Genomic DNA, 21,959 nt, shown 5'->3' with positions numbered 1-21,959 from the left:
ACTACTGCCACTGGAAGCCACTTGATGCAACCCTCAGGCATCAGTCTGCTGACCAGCGTTGCTGAGTGATGTCATATTGCTATGTGGTGCATCATTGTTTTGCAGTGCTTCTTCCCTGTTTATCAATTTTTACGATGGCTGAAAAGAAGGAAGAACATGCTTCTGTGAAATTCTGTTTTCTGCTGAGGAAAATGGCAGCTGAAACAGTTGTCATGCTTCAAACAGCTTACAAGGACACTTCCATGACTAGAGCATAAGTTTATGAGTGGTTTCCATGCTTTTGGAACATTTACTTGTCCCTTGAGGACCAACCTTCTTCAGGGCGACTGCTGACTATCCAAACAAATGAAAAAATCATGAAGATTCATGAACTGATCTTGGAGGACCATCACCAAACAATTGATGAACTTGTTGATATGACTGGTGTGTCCTGGAGCTCTGATCAATGAATTTTGAGCTAGGAATTGCAAATGAAAAGAGTTGCAGCAAATTTTGTGCCTTTCTTGCTCACAGAAGATCAAAAGCAGTTACAACTGAATGCATGTCGTGAACTGCAAAGAACAGCTGGTAGTTGATCCGGACCTTATTTTAAAGGTCATCACTGGTGATAAAAGCTTGTGTTATGGAATTTGCAGATGTGGAAGAGGTGAATAAAAAATGATGGAGGCATTAAAAGGCATCACTTTGCAAGAGTTCCAGCACTGCTTCCAACAGTGGAAAATGCATTTGGACAACTGCATTGCTCCAGACAGAGAATATTTTGAAAGCGATAAAAGTGTAAACATGTAAAACTAAGTGAATAAAATAATATTGCAAAATTCTGGCTTTATTTGCATACCTCCTCATATATATATATATATATATATATATATATATACATATACACACACACACATACATTCATATGAAAATGTGTTCATGTTTATATGTGTATATATATATATATATATATATATACATCACTCTTTCTTTCTCTCTCTCTCTCTCTTTCTTCAGTACTTTTTTCTCTGTCATACTTCTTTCATACAGAGACATATGCACATATACATCAGTAACAAAAGTGTTTATTTTGCAGGAGATGTGGGTTAAAGGTAATTTTATATTCGAATCCTTTCAGATGTTTTGTTTGAACTTACATACTAGATAACTTTACATTGTATCACTAGCTCTCTTTCTCTCTCTCTCTCTCTTTTTCCCCCACTCCTTATATATTTGTTGAATGTTCACTAGGAAAATGTCTTACTTTGTTTTAAAAAGCTATGTTTAATAAGGAAATTAAATAGTTTCAGGTTTAACCAACAATAAAAATCAGAGACTTCTACTAAGGGGCTTTCTGTTGCTTTAGCTTCAGTTTCATTGTCACAATAAACATCAGTGCAACCAGACAGCAAAACCATCTTAGGTTTGTTTCTATTACTTAACCAAATCATCCACCAATTTTAATTTCCAAAGCAGATTGACAACCAAAATCATTCTTTTCAAGTTGTTTCACTGCTTTTGATTTCATTCATTATGACCATACCTACAAATGTGCATATTGTTTTGTTTCTTTTCTGTCCATTAATATAAAGATAATTGGAAACTACAGCATGTTAGAAATAAAGAAAGGGCCTTTTTCAAAAGGATTTTGTAAATGGAAAAAAAAGTTTGTCAACACTTTGAAAATCACCAACTCTATGAATGTTGTCATGCTGTGTCAGAACTGCATGTACAGATTCTTAAGTGTTAGAGAATTGTTGGCTGAAACTGTGAGAAAACATACGCAAACAAATAGTAAATATATAGTAAAAAATATTGAGTATTTGTACTTCTTTTGCTAACAAGGAATTGTCATGCAAAGAAATGTTGAATCATCTAACACAGTTGACAGAAAGAGCTCAGCTGATTTCAGCTTGGTTTAACATAGCTAAAACATAGATAACTTAGCTATGATGTACAAAAGATACAAAATGTGATCTATTTTATAATGGTTAACTTTATGAGATTTACTTGCTGAAATAGGAACGCAGAAGCTTTCTTTTCTTTTCTTTTCTTTATTTATTTGCTTTACAATTACAGCTTACGAATATTACAGATGCATCCAATAAAGAACAACTTACATTAAGAGTTTTTTTGAGTTGACAAACACTTATTGACCAATGAGGAATTTCTGGGCTTCCTTGCTAATCAGCCATAAAATATTCAACAATATCTTCAGTTATCATAGATATACTCACAACATTTCAATTGTGTTCATTCAACTGTAGATAGTGTGCTCTAATGGAGCTAAAGGAAAATAATCTGGAGTGGCCTAGTACTTCAGCTGAAGGCTTTAGTAACACAACACATTCTTTGTTTGAGCTTAAAAGATACTACAATGAAATGTAAAATACTAATTGATGTGATGAGTGACAGTAAAGAACTTGTTACTTTGATCAAATATTCAATAAAAAGGGTGAGTTACTAAGTGATCTGAAGAAAAATAAAAACATGGAAGGCTCTGAAAACAGTCAACATCTTTCATCTTTTGCTTGTAGTCATTGAAGAACTTTAGCTAAACAAGTCAACCCCAGTACTTAGTTTTTTAAAGCCTGGTACTTATTCTATTGGTCTCTTTTGCCAAATTACTAATTTATTGCCAGTGTCGTTGGACTGGCTCCTGTGCAGGTGGCATGAAAAAACACCATTTAAGCATGGATGTTGCTAGTACTGCCTGACTGGCCCTCGTGCCGGTGGCACATAAAAGCACCCACTACACTCTTGGAGTGGTTGGTGTTAGGAAGGGCATCCAGCTGTAGAAACTCTGCCAGATCAGATTGGAGCCTGGTGCAGCCATCTGGTTTGCCAGCCCTCAGTCAAATTGTCCAACCCATGCTAGCATAGAAAGCAGGCGTTAAATGATGATGATGATAAATGCACCAATGCCAGTTGTCAAGCAGTGATGGGGGACAATGACAGACTCAAAGACACACACACATAATGGACTTCTTTCAGTTTCTATCTAGTAAATCCACTCACAAGTTTTTGGTTAGCCTGAGGCTATAATAGAAGATACCAAAGTTTTATGCAGTGAGACTGAACCCAGAACCATGTGGTCAGGAAGCAAACTTCTTACCACACTGCCACTTTGTGATATCTTAACCTTGAGTGAAACTAGATGGACAGTAGTACAAGCTGCTGCCTTCTTCCTTTGATGAACCCTTGAAAATCTATTATAATAATGAGTTTGCTTGTAAGTTTGCCCAAAATCACGCAGTGAGGGAGTAACAGAGTTAAGTAAGAGTAAAAAAGAGACGAGACAAATTGTTAATAACAATGAGAGAGGGAATGGTATGAAACAGCACCTCTTGAACTCTCTCACAACAAAAACCCTTTTTACTTTATTGATGAATGCTGCCTCTCTCTCTATCTATCTACAGATGCACACTCTCTTTTTCACCCACGCTTTCTCTATTTCTTTCACTCTCTTTCTCTCAACAATATTTCCATTCAATGAATGCTGATTTTTTCCTGGTAAACATTAATAACAGTATATAAGTAAATACAACTTTTGCACCTCAAAATTATCTTTTCTGTATCTCTATGACTGTTCTGGAAGATTTTTTGGCTTAAAAAGTTGCAAACTTAATAGAATATAAAAGTAAATAAGTAGTGATTTTCATGACATAAAATAAAAATATTGTCTATTGAAAGAAAGCTTGATAATATTGTCTGTTTAAAGAAAATTAAATATAAAAGGAAGGTAATTATAAATATCTACAAATATTTACTGATACAGTGATTTTTGTAAATATGAATGAATTTCAGCAAAGCGGTGAAATTTGTCTTCAAGATCTTTTTCCGTTTCAGGTAAGGCTATGCTGACAGCAGCCATATTCCTACCACTCTATGTCACGCTGGTGAGACCCATATTGGAGTATGGGATTCAAGCCTCTTCTCCTTATCTCCTCAAAGACATACAGCATCTCGAAAGAGTCCAGAAGCTGGCTACCCGCATGGTTCATGGTCTCAAAAATTTGTCCTACGAAGAAAGGCTGAGGACGCTCGACCTTTATTCTCTTGAAAAACGCCGCCGCCGTGGTGATCTCATTCTCGCCCACAACATCATAAGCGGAAAGTGTAACCTCTCGAAAGAGCTGTTCTTCACTCCTGCTCCAGAGCGTCGGCTGCGGGGTCATTCCGAAAAGCTCTACCTGTGACGATTTCATCTCAATCGAAGGAGAGGAGCTTTCTCCGTCCGGGTTGCGGATCTGTGGAACAAGCTGCCAGACGAGATGGTGAAGATGCCGACGACCGCTTTGTTCAAAGCCTCCCTGGACCTCAAGTGGCCTGAACTCTTTACATGAACACCACCCTGTACTTAACTCCATGTCCCCCTACATGGCCTTGCTATTTGCTTTTGAGCCAAATTAACTAACTAACTAACTAACTAATTGCATGATAGTTCCACCTCTCACATAAGACTCCGTTCAGAGTCAGCTGAAAAATTAAAGCAGGTTCACCTTTTAATTATTGATGAAGCATCAATGTTATCATGCCATGTTCTGAGAGCCACTGATCTGCTACTTAGGCAAATAATGAATCCACCCAGACCATTCAGTGGAAAAGTGCTGCTACTTGGTGGAGACTTCAGACAAACTGCACCTGTCATCCCACAAGGGTCCAATGCAGCAGTAACTGAGTCCTCAATTAAGCAATCTCCTCTCTGGCATTTCATAACAAAACTCAAGGCAGTTGAGTGTCAACAACAATCATTTTGACTCCTAAAAACAAAGATTGTCTTCATATAAACACTGACATAATGTCATTATTGCCTGGTGAGGCAACGATCTGCATTGACACAATAGTTGAAGAAAATAATGAAACTGTTCACATTATCCAGTGGAGTTTTTAAATTCCCTGACGCTTTCTGGGATGCCACCTCATATACTGACCTTGAAAAGGCATTCGATAGTCATGTTGCTAAGGAACCTGAACCCAATGAGAGGTTTACTCAAAGGGACTCGGATCTTAGTGCTGTCCATCAAGGATTTTTTCATTCATGGAAAAATACTTAATAGAAGTAAGAAAGGAGAGGAGGCCTTTATTCCATGCATCAACTTCCGTCCCAGTAGGACAACCCTTCCTTATAGTATAAGTAGATGAAAGTTCCTTGTTATCCCAGCATTTGCAATGATCATAAATAAATCACAAGAGCAGAGTTTCAATAATGTTGGTATCATCCTACCATCACCAGCATTCAACCATAGACAACTTTATGTTGCATTGAGTAGTAGAAGTTGTAATAATATTAAAATGTTGGTAAAGGACCATCCAAAACAAGGCAAACTCATTACTGGAAGGGGTTCACTAGGAACATGGTGTTGAAGCAATTACTGAGATAAAGGTTGTAATGTTTTTATTTTAATTTTATTTTCCGTATCATTTTCATGCCGTTATTTCTGATGGCACAGGTACACTAATTATTCAATAATTATTCAGTTCTAGTTGAGTGTGGATAAGAATGTGTACAGTCACAATTGGATACTGTTGTCTGGGGCCATATAATTGAATACCTAGCTCAAATGGAAACATTAAGTTTCTTGTTTGGATTAAATCTTCTCCAGTAATTACACTTGGATACAGACAATTTATCGAAGGCATTGCAAACAACTAAAAAGGCATCAACAGATGCACAGAGGGTGGATGCAATTGATAAACAAATTTGAAAAACAAGGAATAAAAATATATGGAGAAATATTTAATAACCCCTGTGATTTAATTGTTTATCTCAGCACCTGAGTTACCATGGATGTGGAAAACTTCCAGTTTTGATGGTTGGAGATGAATAAAAATGACTAAATGAGAATACAAGAAAAGTAGTAACAATATCACAATTATTAATAATGCTAATAAGAATATCTGAATTATGTCAAATCCTGACTAACTATTCAGTGTAAAAGAACTGCAACAAAGAACATGGCACAGTTAATGATAGCAGCAGATAGTTTACCAATATAAATTTATGCAGCCGAATATTTACAAAAATATGATTAGCAGATGTATGATAATTCCCTCACAGAAAATATTGCCTGAAAAATCACATGCTGTATTGAAAAAGTGTTCAAAGAATATAACTGTCTGGAAATGGACAAACATTTTCAGTATGAAAGTTCAAATATATTTTTCCCAAATAATTATTACTTATAAGCAACAGTTAATAAAATTCAATAGATTACAGAATAAAAAGTTAAACCTTTGGTATGGGACCATAAGTATGTGTCTTTTAGAATACTAACATATTTGTTAGCATGTTCTTTTCAGTATGTGTTTGTTAGTTCAAAATTTGAAATGTCAGGGAATCCAATTACATTCTTTTCCAACTCTAATTAACATGTAGCAAACAGCTGTTGTTTTTTGAGAAAAATAGGTTTGAAATGACTATTCTGAGTAGATCTCAAGTAAATAATCTGATTGGCTGAAAATAGCCATTAAAAAATATAATCATGTAATTTTGTCAGTTCACTGCTATGTCTAAATAATTGGGCCATATGACAAAAGACATTCTGATTGATACAAAAATTAAAACTATGACAATGGATTCATGCAACAATTAAAGAGAATAGCAAAAATTAAGGAACTGACAGCAACAACAAGTATGTATCTGTATACACCCTTGTGTACAGCTGCCTATGTCTGTCTGACTGTCTCTGTGTGTGCGTGCGTGCGTGCGAGAGAGAGAGAGAGCATGTTTAAATGAGGAAGATAGAAAAAGGTTAGAAAGTAAGGCAAACAGTATAAGAAATACACTGCAGATTCCTAAAAAAGCTGAAAAGGGATTTGGAGAGGGGATGTTCATTCTGAAGCTGTAGATACAATAATGTCTTCTTTCAAGTAATGTTTTGATCAGGGAAGTCACAAGGTATATGTGAGATTAAAAACTTTGCTTCAAAAGGCAATTAGCAAAGTGAACATTTTGTTCAGGACAGATACACCAATGACATTACCATTAATTCTCATCACAACTTCCAGCATTTGAAGTTTCTATGAGAAAGACCTCTTTGTTTGGCTGACATTGTCAACCATCTGAATGAAAGACACTGTACCTAATATCAGAGATTTGTACAATTTGGCAATTTTACTTGTAATTCCTCCAATTACTGCTGCAGCTAAATGAATATTAGCTGTAGTTTAGCAAAATGATGAAAGACATATCTTCAGTCATGAATGACACAAGAGAATTCATTATTTGGCGATATTTTCATATCACAAAGAAAAAAAAAACTGATTGCAATTGCTGTACAATTTGTTTTACTATAAAATGAGAATGGAAAAAAGAATTTTTGGCAGACTCTGATTGATTTGATAATAAATTGAGTTGAATAATAAAGTTTTATAATTATGATAGTTTTTCACTTTAAGAATGGCATCGTATAATTGATATTTTACTAAACATATATTACACATTTTAATCAATACCTTCCTAACTTTCTGGTTGCAAAATGTCACCAGGTCACTATCGCAGAAAAAATGTGTCTTTTTTCTTTGTGTGTGTGTGTTTGTGGTTATGGTTGATTCATATTTTAACATTAAACAAGTGAATTTTAAAGCACGGGTATTAGTAAATGCTAGGGCGGCAAGCTGGCAGAATCGTTAGGATGCCGGGTGAAATGCTTAGCGGTATTTCGTCTGCTGCTACGTTCTGAGTTCAAATTCCACCAAGGTCAACTTTGCCTTTCATCCTTTTGGGGTCGATTAAATAAATACCAGTTACGCACTGGGGTCGATATAATCGACTTAATCCGTTTGTTTGTCCTTGTTTGTCCTCTCTGTGTTTAGCCCCTTGTGGGTAGTAAAGAAATAGGTATTAGTAAATGCTTTGACTGTCTCTACTGCATGCTAACACTAATTTTTATGAGCCCCACCTCCTTAAAAAAAGGTGTTTTCTACAATGTTAAGCAGCTACAGAAGGAAATCATTACCAATTAGACAAACTGGGAACTACACACACACACACTCACACAAGTAAAAAGCTATCGGGCAGACTGGCAAACTACACTTACCAGCAAACTAAAACTACCATCCTATTAACAACATGTACCTTCTTTACAGCTACTAACTATTATAACAGTTTGTGAATATTTGAACTAATAAGTTGCATACCACACTATTTATCACACATTTCTTCTCTTGTTATGTCTACTGTGTCTCATTTCCCAAACCTTTTTACTCCTCCTTTCTCACCAGAATTTCTGAAAAATCATTCACAGAATGTTTTCTCTACATGTATCAAATCACAGAAGTTGAAATATTGTATTAAATTTCCAGTCTTTGAAGGCCTGCAAAGCTGATGAACATTGCTTCTCCTCCTGTGCCTTTATAATATTAAAAAATGTATCTTTTATAAAAATAGGTGAAATTAGTGTTGTTAATGTTAGAAGGAAAGGAAGGTGTTTATGAAGGAAAGTTTTCTGAAGAAGAAAAATTTAGAAAAATACAAAATGAGAGTCATATAAAGGAGGCAGCAAGAGAACAGAATTCAAAAGTGGTCTTGCAGTTGCTGAGTCTAAACAAGTAAAAGCAATGTGTTTGCAATCTTAAAGTAAAAATGAAGTAATCATGACTAATTTACTTTTAGACGTCAAAATCTTCTTGATTCAAATATGAAAAAAAACTCTAAATCAAAAAATAAGTAAACAACAGCAGTTAAAAATCTGCTTATTTCTCAGCAAGCAACATTTATAGTATAAGTTTGTGAAAAAAGCAAATCAACATTCATTCTGCAAATAAATAACCTTAGAAAATAACTGCAGTTATATATCTATTACAGAGAGATTGGTTTACTTTTCAAAACCCATTCTGGTACACAATTTTCCTCCTTTCTTGGTAAAACAAGTTATTTTATTTATTTATTCTTTAGTCTGTAAACAAAGTAAGTGCTTCAGACATTTCTTCTATTGATGTATATGGGCAACAACATAGAGTCAGTGTTATTAATGTTCATTTTAAATCGTTGTTTGGTGATGTGGAAAAACATTGGCAGGATATGGTGTATAAATGAAGGGGCTAATTTCTTTGATGTCCATAGTTAGACCAACCTGGCTTAAAGGGATATGTATAGATAAATAATCACAAGAAGCAATTTAAAACAAATGCTTGCAGCACATGGTATGTGATGGGTTGCTCTCTAACTATTAGAATGTATTAATAATAGGCCTAAGGTTCATAGTGACAAAATAAAAGTAAATAATTTCTATGCAGGTAAGAAGACATTCTGCCCATTATTTTTTTCTTTTTTTTAGTAACCTATTCAGTGCTGCTCATGAAATTGACACAAAGATATATGATAAAACATTTAGGAGAAAACCAGACTACACCATGTTTAAGTTTCCTTTTAGATAACACTTAATGTTCAGCCATGCAGTGATTAGCTGTGCAGTACAATGAGGCAAAGCATGATTTGTAGTATAGTGTAATAGCAAAGGCACATTATGTCAGATGCAACACAGCAGAGAAAATGTGTTGTGTGTGATGCAATATATCAGTGTAGGTGCCATGCTTTAACTATTTTGCTCTCTTTGTACATGATCAAATGTTCTAAATATATATAAAATAGAATTTGTCTTAATGAGTTTTATTCCTATGAGACAGCTTCAATTCCTTAAGATTTAGTAAGAGTGTTAGGCAAAATAATACTTAATTTAGATCTACTAAATCATATGTTGTCTAGATCATCTTCATATGTATAGTGTGAGTGCATCTCTGTTTGTATGTGTATGTTTTCCAGATCAAATGGGAAGCGATAATTATTTTAGGATGTTGTTGTGATTATGGTTGTTGAGTAGTTCTCTTTAGCTTTGTCTGTGAAGTTAATTGTAGAAATAGCTAATCAAATGAATCATCCAATCACATTTGTAGCTATAGAATCTCACATTTATTGTGAAACATGCTGTCTTCAGATTTAAGGATTTTGTTGAGAGCAAATTAACCACAACATTGAACCATCTGAGTAAATTATCTTGTAACTATTATTTGAACTTTTAGAAGTAGTAGTAGTATGAAAAGGAGGAGGGAGATGATTATTATAACTATATTGGTGTATACAATAGCATAATGGCAATAATTCTCATAGCACTGATGGAAAATAATAATGATTGCATAATTGCATAGTTGTTAGAAATGATTTTTGGTGGTGGTGTTAATTATTTTGGTATAATATAGTTTAGTAGAGATAATAAATAAAATTTCATTGGTACATTGGTAGTGTCATTAGCAAATGCTGTAGAAGAAATAAAACTTTTCAAATATCACTAAGAACATTTGTATTGTACTGTTCTGAAGATTCTTTCTGGCAAATTAAAAAAAATCATTCAGTATCATACCTGCTAATGCTATTGTGCTGAAGTAATATTAGAGTTTAATAAAACATTACAGAGTAAAATTCTAGAATTATGAGGCTATAATTGTTCTCGTACATAAGCATTTTAGATATACACACACACAAACAAACAAACCCACATGCCACCATCACCACCACACCACACCACCTGATACCACTCCACACACAATAGTACTGACCACTTCCCAGCACCCACACCACACACCATCATCTGCACACTCATACACCATCATCCACACAACCACACATTACAGATGCACACGCTTACACATCCACACGTCAGAGTTACTAGCCCCTATCCACACGCAAACATGTACACACTCACATACACACATGGACCTTCATTTTGGAATCACCAGTACCTTATTATCTCCCCTTCTTCCTAGCACTCCTATCCAACTACCTTTTTCCAACCAGTCACCATGATTGATTACTAAATCCACAAGATTTTTTATTCTTTGTTCATTTCCTTGTGTTTCTTTCTGTTGAAGAGTGTAAGCTCAACACGTAAAAGCCTTTCTCACTTTCCTGATGTATGTATGTATGCATATATATACACACGGATACATCTATAAAAAGTAAAAAGCACTCATGCCAGTGCCATGTGCAAGCACTTGTACGTGGCATGTTAAAAGCACTCAGCATACACTGTAAAATGGTTGGCATTAAGAAGGGCATCCAGCCATAGCAACCAAACCAAATCATACTGGAACCTGGTGCAGCTCTCTGGTTTGCCAGCTCCAGTCAAACTGTCCAACCCATACAAGCATAGAAACCGAACATTAAAGGATGATGATGATACACACACAAGTAGTAATTTTAAATTTGGGTATACACCTGGTAGCATGCCATTTAAGGCACATTCACTGTTTTTGGCTACCTGATGACATCAACAGTATGGATATAAGTACTACTGGATTTACTTTAGGAATTCCTTCAGATCCAACAAATGAGACAAAGAGAAAATAGAATTCATGAGATTCTTTATTAATCACTACAGTCATTTTGACCAATTGTGCATTGGTCCTTCACAGGTGAGAATCTGAACTGGTTGTGGTACATCATTTGGTGCAGATGTGTCTAATCAGGTGACTTTTCAAAAGTACCTTGCTCATTAAACTTGGCTTTGCTTAGTTCAATTATAACACATTTCGTTATTTGCCTGCAGCTGGTTGTCTACAGGGGATATCATGGTTTAGAATGATTTGGACTAAAGTACAGCTCCTTTCATAGTTAATAAACCTACTTATAATAATTACTCATAAATGAAATAAATATATAATTAAAAAAAACTGATAAGTATTCAATGAGCAGGTACTATGTTCTGTTAATAAAGATACATTATTAAATAAGGTCATAAAACTATAAGACAACCAAGTATGATATGAAGCAACAAAACACAGAGATGCAATTGAGCATTTAAGTAGACGTTCAGTGACTATATTGCTTTATGGAGTAAGGATATATATACACAAAAAATGTCTATATGCATCGATATATATATATATATATATATAATATATATATATATACGAAAACACATTCACCCCTCCTCACCTCCAGCTCACAGATACCCAACTGTTTCGCAAACTCCGTTGTACAAATGCACACATACCCCATAGACTCAACAGGCTGTTGCAGCCACTAACAATAAATTAGAGACCCATGTAGACATCAACTGCTCTGAGCATCCACATCCTCTATCTAGGTATATATTTAGATGAATATATAAACATATACGTAGATGTATATGAGTATATGTATAGCTCTATATGTGCGTATATATATATATATATATATATATACATATATATATATACATATATACACACACACACATATATATATACACACACATACATATATGCATATATATATACACACCTATATATACATACATATTTAAATATGTACACACATATATATACATACACACACACATATATATACACACATATCTACACAAGCATATATATATATATATATATATATATATATATACATACATCTCTACATATATATACATGCATATATATATATATATATATATATATATATATATATATATATATATATATACCTGTGTGCGTGTGTGTCTTCTGTAAGAAACCTACCTATGTTTCAGTGAGAAGCCTACAAAACTTAAGTTACATGGAGCCAAATCAAACTGTTTTGAATAATACTATCTGTAACTTGTATTAAATGTGTTGAGTGCCTCTTTCTTTTGTCCAGTCACTCATATAAAGGCAGAGTTATTGATGTAGATATGCATGAAAGTGTTATAAGAGGCTGGAGAGTTTGGACAATGCATGAGAGAGTTTAAGTCTGCCCCAAGTCGGACCAACAGAGGCATTAGCCTGTTAAGTTGACAGAAGTATGCTAGAATGGGTAAGTAAATATATAGAGGTAGGGAAAGCCATTGGTTCATCAAAGACAGTCATTGGTATGCTTAAAACATCTGAGTAAAGCAGGGTACACAGCTTAGTTTTTCAAATAGTTGAACAGGGAATACTAACAGGTATCATACCTTGTAAGTGGTGTTGCAACATTATTATAAACATTAATAAAGACAAGTGAAGTTCTCAAGGGAGAGAGAGAGAGTGGGGTAATTACACAGACATCAGATTGTTGAAGTTATAAAACTGATTGGGAACAGGATTATCCTTGATGAGATGCAGTTTGGCTTTGCACCAGGAAGACATACACCTAATAGCATATTATTAGTGATACAACTGCAAGAGAAATACTTAGCTGAAAGTTAGCTTCTATACTTTCCATTTGGTGATCTTGAGAAGGGTTTTCAAAAAGATTCTCTCCTTCTGCTATCTAGTGGGCCCTAAGGAACTTAGGAGTAGATGAATTGCTAGTAAGGGCTTTAAAAGCTATATGGCACTCTATTGTTTACAACAATGAGAGTTTCAGTTAATCTGATCAACAGAATATATATATATATATATATATATATATATATATATATATATATATATATATTTTCCTTTTATTGTTTTACATGTTTCAGTCATTTTTTTTACTGCGGCCATGCTGGAGCACTGCCTTAAAGAGTTTTTTAGTTGAAGAAATCAATCCCAGGACTTCTTCTTTTGAAGCCTAGTATTTAGTCTCTTTTGCCGAACCACTAAGTTACGTGGATGTAAACATACCAACACTGGTTATCAAGCAATAGTGGTGAGACAAACAGACACAAAATTAGACACACATAAATATATATATATATATATATATAATATATATATATAAATACATGTATATATATATATAAATACATGTATATATATATATATGCGCAACAGGCTTCTTTCAGTTTCTGTCCACTAAATTCACTCATAACGATCTGGTCACCCTGAGGCTATAGTAGAAGACACTTGCCCAAGGTGTCACACAGTGGAACTGAACTCAGAACCATGTGGTTGGGAAGCAAGCTTCTTACCACACAGCCATGCCAGTGCCTATATATATATTTATATATAACAAATGAAGGAAATGGTAAATGGAATTCACGAGAATCTTTATAATAGTCTTGTGAATTCCATTTTCTGTTTCCCCTCATTTGTTAATATACTCAACGAACAATGCAGAATTCCTGAGGAGATCCATTAAAACTGTGGATGATATTAGGTAGCTATAGACAGTGAAAGTGCTTTAATCAACAGTATAACCAAAGTTTAAATAATTATTTATATATGCAGGCATGGCTGTGTGGTAAGAAGCTTGCTTCTCAACCACATGGTTTCGGGTTCAGTCCAACTGCATGACACCTTGGGCAAGTGTCTTCTACTATAGTCTCAGGCTAACCAAAGCTGCATGAATGGATTTGGTAGATGGAAACTGAAAGATGCCTGTTGTGTATATATATACATATATATATATGTACGTACATATCTATGTGTGTGTATCTTTGTGTTTGTTTGTCTCATGCCACCACTTGACAACAGGTGGTGGTATGTTTATGTCCCCATAACTTAACGGTTCAGCAAAAAAGACTGACAGAATAAGTACTAGGCTTCAAAAAATAAGTCTAAGAGCACTACAACCCTTCAAGGCGGTGCTCCAGCATGGTCACAGTCAAATGACTGAAACGAGTAAAAGATAAAAGGTGTATATATATATATATATATATATATATATGGAGGTGCAATGGCCTAGTGGTTAGGGCAGCGGACTCGCGGTTGTAGGATTGCGGTTTCGATTCTCAGACCGGGCGTTGTGAGTGTTTATTGAGCGAAAACACCTAAAGCTCCATGAAGCTCCGGCAGAGGGTGGTGGCGATCCCTGCTGTACTCTTTCGCCACAACTTTCTCTCACTCTTTCTTCTGTTGGCCTGCTCGCTTAACCAGCGGGGTGGCGTCATTTGAAGGCTAAAATAATGTGAAACGCATTGTGACCAGCGATGTGTAGCAACATCTGATGGCCTGGTCGGTCACGGTGATCACAGATATATATAGTTAACAGACAGATAATATATTTATACACCTAAGATCATCATTTAAGATTCATGTTCCATGCTGACATGCATTGGATGGCTTGGACAGGATCTGATGGGTCCAAGGACTGCACTGAGCAGTAGCATCTTTTTTGACATGGTTTCTACAACTGGGTACCCTTCCTAACACCTACCACTTTACAGGATGTACTGGATACTTCTATTGTGGCAGCAGCACTGTTGAAGTTACCATGCAGCTCACAAGACTATAAACCCCATGGGACAGGAGGGGGTGGTCAGCTTCAAGCTATGGGACAAGTATGAGAGAAGTGAGGAGATGAAGAAAGCAGGTTCTTGAAGAAGAAAGAGAGAGAATGACCAGTAGAAACTGTGAAGAAATAAATAAAGATGGGTGTCTATATGAGAGTTTTTTTCTAATGTTAGATAGACAGACAGACAGAGAAATAGATGAACATTATATGTATACATACATACATATATATATACATATACACACGCATACATATACATGTGCATACACACACACACACATATATATAAATATGTCTTACCTTCCTTTTCAACTCCACCAAGACTTCCTCTCACCTACTCACCTCCTCTCACACACAGCCTATCACACACCACTACACTCCCACACTTGCACCTCTCCACACATCCCGAAAACCACCTGCACCCCACACCTCTCCCATACCTGTCTTCATACATGAATACCTTCCTACATATACACATCTCCTCCTAATTCTTTCACACACAACTGCATCTCACCTGGCCCCTGAGTCCTTTCCATTTTTTCCTCCCCCATCTTTCCTCCTTTTTCTTTCCCTTCTATCCTTTTTCTGATGAAGGTTTAGAATCCAAAACGTTAAAGACACTTTCCCTTCCTCTCAAAAATTACAGTAATAACACTTTTGTTTAACATGCCCTTCTCATTTTCTCTTTTTATTATATTTGCTCATTATATCGTGTATATACATGTATGTACACATGTATAACATATAATATCTATATGTACATATGTGAATGTTTGTGTATACACACACACACACATAGACAATGAGTGGTTAAAAAGCATGTTTCTTAACCATGTGGTTTCAGGTTCAGTCCCACTGTGCAGCATTTTAGTCAAGTAACTTCTACAATAGCACTAGGCCAACCAAGAACTTGTGAATGGATTTGGTAGACAGAAACTGAAAGAAACACATTGTATATATGTACCGATGTGTGAGCGTGTATGCATATGCACTGTTGTCTTATCACATGATGGTTGTAAGCGAGAGTCACCAACAAGTGACGTTGTTGGTTTCCAGTATTCTGTGAAATATATATTTGGCCATGGGGAAATATTACCTTGCTTCGAAACAAATGAGAGTTGGCAACAGGAAGGGCATCCAACAATAGAAAATCTGCCTCAACAAATTCTCTTTGACCAGTGCAAGTTTGATATTTATATATACATACTTATACCTATATACATTTGTATATACAAATATGTTTTATGATTTCACTTAGGCATAGTGATACTAATAAACAGTTGTTAGAACTCAATATACATATGCTTTAGAGTGAGCATGTGTATATCTGAGTGTGTACATACATACATATATACATACACACATACATAAATATGTATACACATACATACATTATATAGAGAAATAAATACACATACATTTACATAACACATGTATACATACATATAAATGTATATATATTGCATACACATGTGTATAATATGTACACACACATATAGATACAAATATACACACACACATCATCATATTAACAGTCACTCTTCATACTTGCATGTGTTTGAGTTTATTGAGGCAGATTTTCAATGTCCAGATGCCCTTTGTGTCTTCAGACTTCATGTGTTTCTAAACAAGATGATGTTTCCCCATTGCCACACATCTTTCCATGGGATATTGGCAATAAATGACAGTTACACTCATTTTCAACTATGGCATGATATCAAGAGGAGACACAAATACACACTCACACACATACACCACAGGCTTCTTTCAGTTTCCATTTACCAAATCCACTCACAAGTCCTTGGTCAACTCAGTTATAACAGAATATACTTGACTAAGGTAGTCCACAGTAAGACAAAATCATGTTATTGGATAGTGAGTTTCTTCAACACATAGCCTAACCTATGTATGTATTTATGTGCATGTGTATGTATATATATATATATATATATATATACCCCCACTTAAAAGAGGATGCTGTGTTAGAATACAATACTGCAATAGTTACCATGAGAGGAAATTTTATATTGGTTTTCAGTGTATCCACTTTTAAGTGAGGATAAACATTATCTTTTTGTATTAATACTGCTTCTGTTTCTAATAATTATATGTGTGTGTATAAAGTGAGGGGTACAGAAGTGGCAATATAGTTAGGCAGTTTGCTTCCCAACTCTATGATTTCAAGTTCAGTCCTACAGCATGGTACCTTAGTTAAGTGTCTTCTACTTATACCAGTGTTTTGTCTCTTTGTCTTGACATCACGTGATTGCTGTAAATGAATGGCATTTACAAGTCTGCAAAAACATGCCTTGCCATGGGGGACATTACTAGGAAACAGGTAAGGGTTCGCAACAAGGGAATCTACCTCAATAAATTTCGTCCGACCCATGAAAGCAATAAAGACTGGATGATAATGAGGATGATATGCTATGTATATTTATGTCCATGTATAGTCATGTGTGTGTGTGTATATATGTGTATATATATATATATAGATATATATATAGACACATACATATACATACACACATACATATATATATACATAAATACATATTTTCCCATAAATGTATTTCGTATACACCCATATATATACATACATCTGTATACTTATATATACTCATATTTCTATTCACACATATATGCAAATTATATATACATATATATATATACACACACATATATATATATACACACACACATATATACACACACACATACATATATATATTATATATATATATATATATATATATATATATATATATTATATATATATATATACATACATACACATGAATATTTATATACATATACGCACACATGCATTTTCACACCTGTGTGTGTACCTATGTGTGTGGATAGATGGATAGATTGATAGATATATTTGTGCCAGTAGATGCATATATACATATATATATCTATATATATATATATATGTCTATATATGTACATATATATACATACACACACATTCATATACGAATATCCGATTTTACTGCTCCAGTATGGTCTTTGCGACGATTTCTAAATCCACGTATAGAGTTGAAGAACATTTATTTAGAGAATAGAAACAAAAAACAATATATACATATAATATATATTTACCTTTGGAAAGAAGTGGGCATTCCTGGTTACAAACGTGAAACTCATTCAGAGAAATACATTCGTCGGAATCTTGATCACAAGGACCCAAATCAGTGTACATCTCCAACTGTGGCCATGCTATTCCAGGAGGAATTCGGCCTTTTTTCTCCCTTTTACTTCCACAGGTTCTTCAAGAATTTTAAAATTTTCTCTTTATTACTGTTTTCCGTTTAACTAAGTCTGAACGAAATGTGAACTCGTGAACTTAACTTATGATCCTATACGAGTAATGTATACATATATAATAATGCAAAATATATGTATGCGTATATGTGTAGTAAATTCAGTAAAATAACATTTCCCTGTGTTATTCAAGTTGACATTTTTCGTTAGTTTTATTTCCTTCTCTTTATTGTTTCTCGGAGTGAGTATATTATTTTGTGTACTTTTAGCGTACCTTTTATACTTTTAGGTGACTACTTTCGAAATTCAATGAAATATATATATATATATATATATATATATTATATATATATATATATATATATATATATATATGTCCGCTTTGTTAGAATATGTAGTTACGAAGTTGATCCTTTAAGTTTGTTCATTGTTTTCTTTTGTTCTCAAATTTTATCTCTCTTATAGTTATTGCTTGAGAAAACATACAATAAACAAACATTCCTCAATGATATGAATATTTTCCTAAAACATTAAGTTTGTTAAGTAAACATTTCACTCACCGAATACACAGTATATGTTTTTTCTGTTTTTTTTTTTTTAAGTATTAGGAATATTTTTCGTGTTTCATTTCTTCACGGAAATTTATTGTCAACTTTTGTTTCACCTCTTTTCTTGTTCTTCCCTTAAATTTATGACCACCTTAGCTTTGTTTTCCATTGAGTTAGAGTTATGAATCTGAAATCTTTTGCCTGATTTCTCAAATCAATACTGAAGGGCCAGTGGAAATTGGCAACGATAAGCATCATTCCTCTACTGTAGCAACTGTCGTCTGCAACAGTACGGTGAAGGGTGGAGCTGAACACACAAGAACAGAACTGAACAGAACGGTGTATGACTGACAAGAGAGGCAAAAGATCCAGTGAGATGGAGAGGGAGTGAAAGTGAGAGAAAAGGAAAGTGAAAGGAGGGAGGAAAGAAAGTGATCGAGAGTGGGGGAGGGAGGAAGAGGAGGAAAAGGCAGAAAGATAAGAGGGAGTGTTGCAGAGAGATATAAAGGGAGGGATTACATCGAAATTGTAAAAAAATAGTGAGTGTGAAAGTGAGGAGGGTTAATGACTGAGGAGGAGTAAGGAAGAGAGACTGAGAGGAAAGAAAGCGGGTAAAAGAAGAGCTGGGGAGAATGCTTAGAGCAGATGGAGAAAGAGAAGAGTAAAAAGAATCGGTTGGAATCGGAGAGAATAGAAATTACAAAGATATAAAATAAATGAAGATTGATGGAATGGGAAAGAAATTAGTAAATGTGAAAATGGGATAAAAACGTGAAAGATATGAGAGAAAGAAAGAGGAAAGAAGTGGATCAAAGGAAGAAATGGTGAACTGATCAATGGATGGTGTTGGACCGAATGAAACTAAGAGATAGTAGGAACATGTGAGAAAACTGATTTAAGTGGCGGGAGAGTGATAGAAGTGGTAAGATAGTGGGATAGTGGCGAAAAAATGTGAATATAAGTATGTGAAAAATAGAAAGAGAAGAGAAAAAAATAAAAGAAATGGAATTGAAGAGGAACAAAAGGGGGAAGAAAATAATCAGGAGGGATTTAAAAGAAAGAGACACGAAAAAGGAAAGAAGGATCAGAAAGAAACGAAGTTCATGAAAAAAGCATCCTAAATATGAATGGAATAATAAAATAATAGAAGTGTGATAGAATAGGAATGAAAGAAACGTGAACGTAGCATGAGGAAAAAACATGAGAAAGAGAGAGAGAGAGAGAGAGAGAGAGAGAGCATGAGATGGATTCCATCGGGACGAGAGAAACGGGAAAAGAGCGGGAAAAGAAAGAAATGGTAAGAAATACGATATGTAAATCGAAATAAACAAAAACAATTGAAGAAGACGAAGAAGAAGAAGAAGAAGAAGAAGAAGAAGAAGAAGAAGAAGAAGAAGAAGAAGAAGAAGACGTGAGAAAAAATGAAAGAAAAGATGAACACTAAAGAAGAAAAGGAGAAAGCAAAGTAGTGGGCGAAGAGTAACAAAAGCATTAAGAGGAGAGCAGCAGCAGCAACGTCAGTTGTATCGTTTATTATTGCTAGCGGAGTGCAGCCTCTGCAGTAGTTGAGAGATATGTAAAAGTTGACCAGCTGTAAAAAAAAAAAAAAAATGCCGAAAAACTCATTATATTTCCTGACATTCTGCTATAGTGAGTACCATTAAAGCTGCTAGTGAATCGAGATCATGTCTCGGATTTGTCTTTACTGTAACTCTCAGACCACTACGTCTCTACAGAATGCTGAAAACAATTATAACACTCTTGCAATTTCTTATAAATAAAAAAAATATCCCATTTTTCACTCCGACAAAATTTATCTCCAGTCAAATTAAAGGTCCAGAAAGAAAATAACAAATCTATATTCATGGAATTCTGTACAAACGCATCCAGACTCAGTATTCGTTAACGCAACAGTTGTAATACATTTTGTAATATCTGCCTCTACTGTTTCAAAGTCTGCCAACCAGAAACCAGCCATCACTGAAGGGAAGAATGCGATTCGGCTTAGTGTTTACAAGCTCTCAAAAAAAAAAAAAAATGACAGAAACCATTTGGAACGAGGCAAGAGAGTGGCGAAGAATTGAAACAAGAGTCCTTGATATTATTCTCTTAGACGCTGAAAAAATTGGTGCCGGTATCAGTATTCAATCATTTATACAACATTTGTGAGAAAAATTGACCTTATGAGTAGTGAAAAAAATTACTTTTATAATTGAGTACAATAAGTTACTATGCGAGCAAATATCGCATTTTGGTTTCTATCCACATAAAAGGCACAAATACTGTAGCATTTGATTTCCTTTACTCTAAAAATAAAGATCTTTGTGACATCTCTTCCAGGACTTCCTCTAATTCCAATGGAAAGTTATGATGTCAACCCTCCACCACCTTTTTTTTTTATTTTTCGATGATGCAAATGAGAGAAAAAATCTACTTACAGGTTTAGAATTCTATAGCGAACATTACCGCTAATAAAACAATTTTTTTTTTTACTTAATATCACCAAGTTTTCAGGGATTGATGATAGGATAGTATAGTGCAAGCATAGAAGAGGACCACACGAGACATGGTTCATCATCAGGTGGGTCGCACTACTAAGAACAATAAAGGTAATTTTTTGTTCGGTACGTCATTCAGAAATTCATGTGAACCGCAGGTTGCCCATGACTGGTGTAATGTTTATGTCTTTCTTATGTTTATTTGGACGAGATGCAAAGACATGGCAACTAGTTTTCTCACATTTTACTATTTTTGCAATGCAACGAATCCTAGAATCGAAACCTTGCAGCGTTAGTAACCAGGATCATACCATACTTGGTCAGGCAACATATCCTGGATATTAACGAATCAGGGAGCTAAACCAGCACATATCGTGTCACACGGGAGGTGAGGCGACACGTTTGTGGCGAGGTGTTACGTAAGTGGAGACAGTCGACCGAGGCAGCGACGATTGTCGACTTGAGATCGGCATACTTGCAGCTCCATGTGAGCGACAAACTGTGGCGATATCAGCTGGTGCGGTACAAGGGCCGGACGTACTGTTTAACCAGGCTGGGTTTCGGGCTGAATTC

The 21,959-nt window shown here is 34.9% G+C and overlaps 1 protein-coding gene across 3 annotated transcripts in view; it reads right to left on the bottom strand.

Moving 5' to 3' along the window:
- LOC115216192 (cyclic nucleotide-gated cation channel beta-3-like) overlaps positions 1-19,731 on the bottom strand; it is a 495,037-nt gene extending 475,306 nt beyond the window's left edge. For 2 of the 3 annotated variants that reach the window (XM_029785393.2, XM_036502665.1), the window contains exon 1: positions 18,179-19,730. In XM_029785393.2, coding sequence (XP_029641253.1) covers positions 18,179-18,278 — 100 coding nt within the window. In that variant the 5' untranslated portion in view covers positions 18,279-19,730. Of the gene's footprint in view, positions 1-18,178 lie in introns of all 3 variants that reach the window. The other variant, XM_036502664.1, reaches the window with a different exon arrangement.
- Between the last annotated feature and the right edge of the window lie 2,228 nt (positions 19,732-21,959).

The sequence above is a fragment of the Octopus sinensis genome, linkage group LG1 (assembly GCF_006345805.1).
Source record: "Octopus sinensis linkage group LG1, ASM634580v1, whole genome shotgun sequence".
Lineage (NCBI taxonomy): Eukaryota > Metazoa > Mollusca > Cephalopoda > Octopoda > Octopodidae > Octopus > Octopus sinensis.
This window is presented reverse-complemented; position numbering and strand designations above follow the sequence as displayed.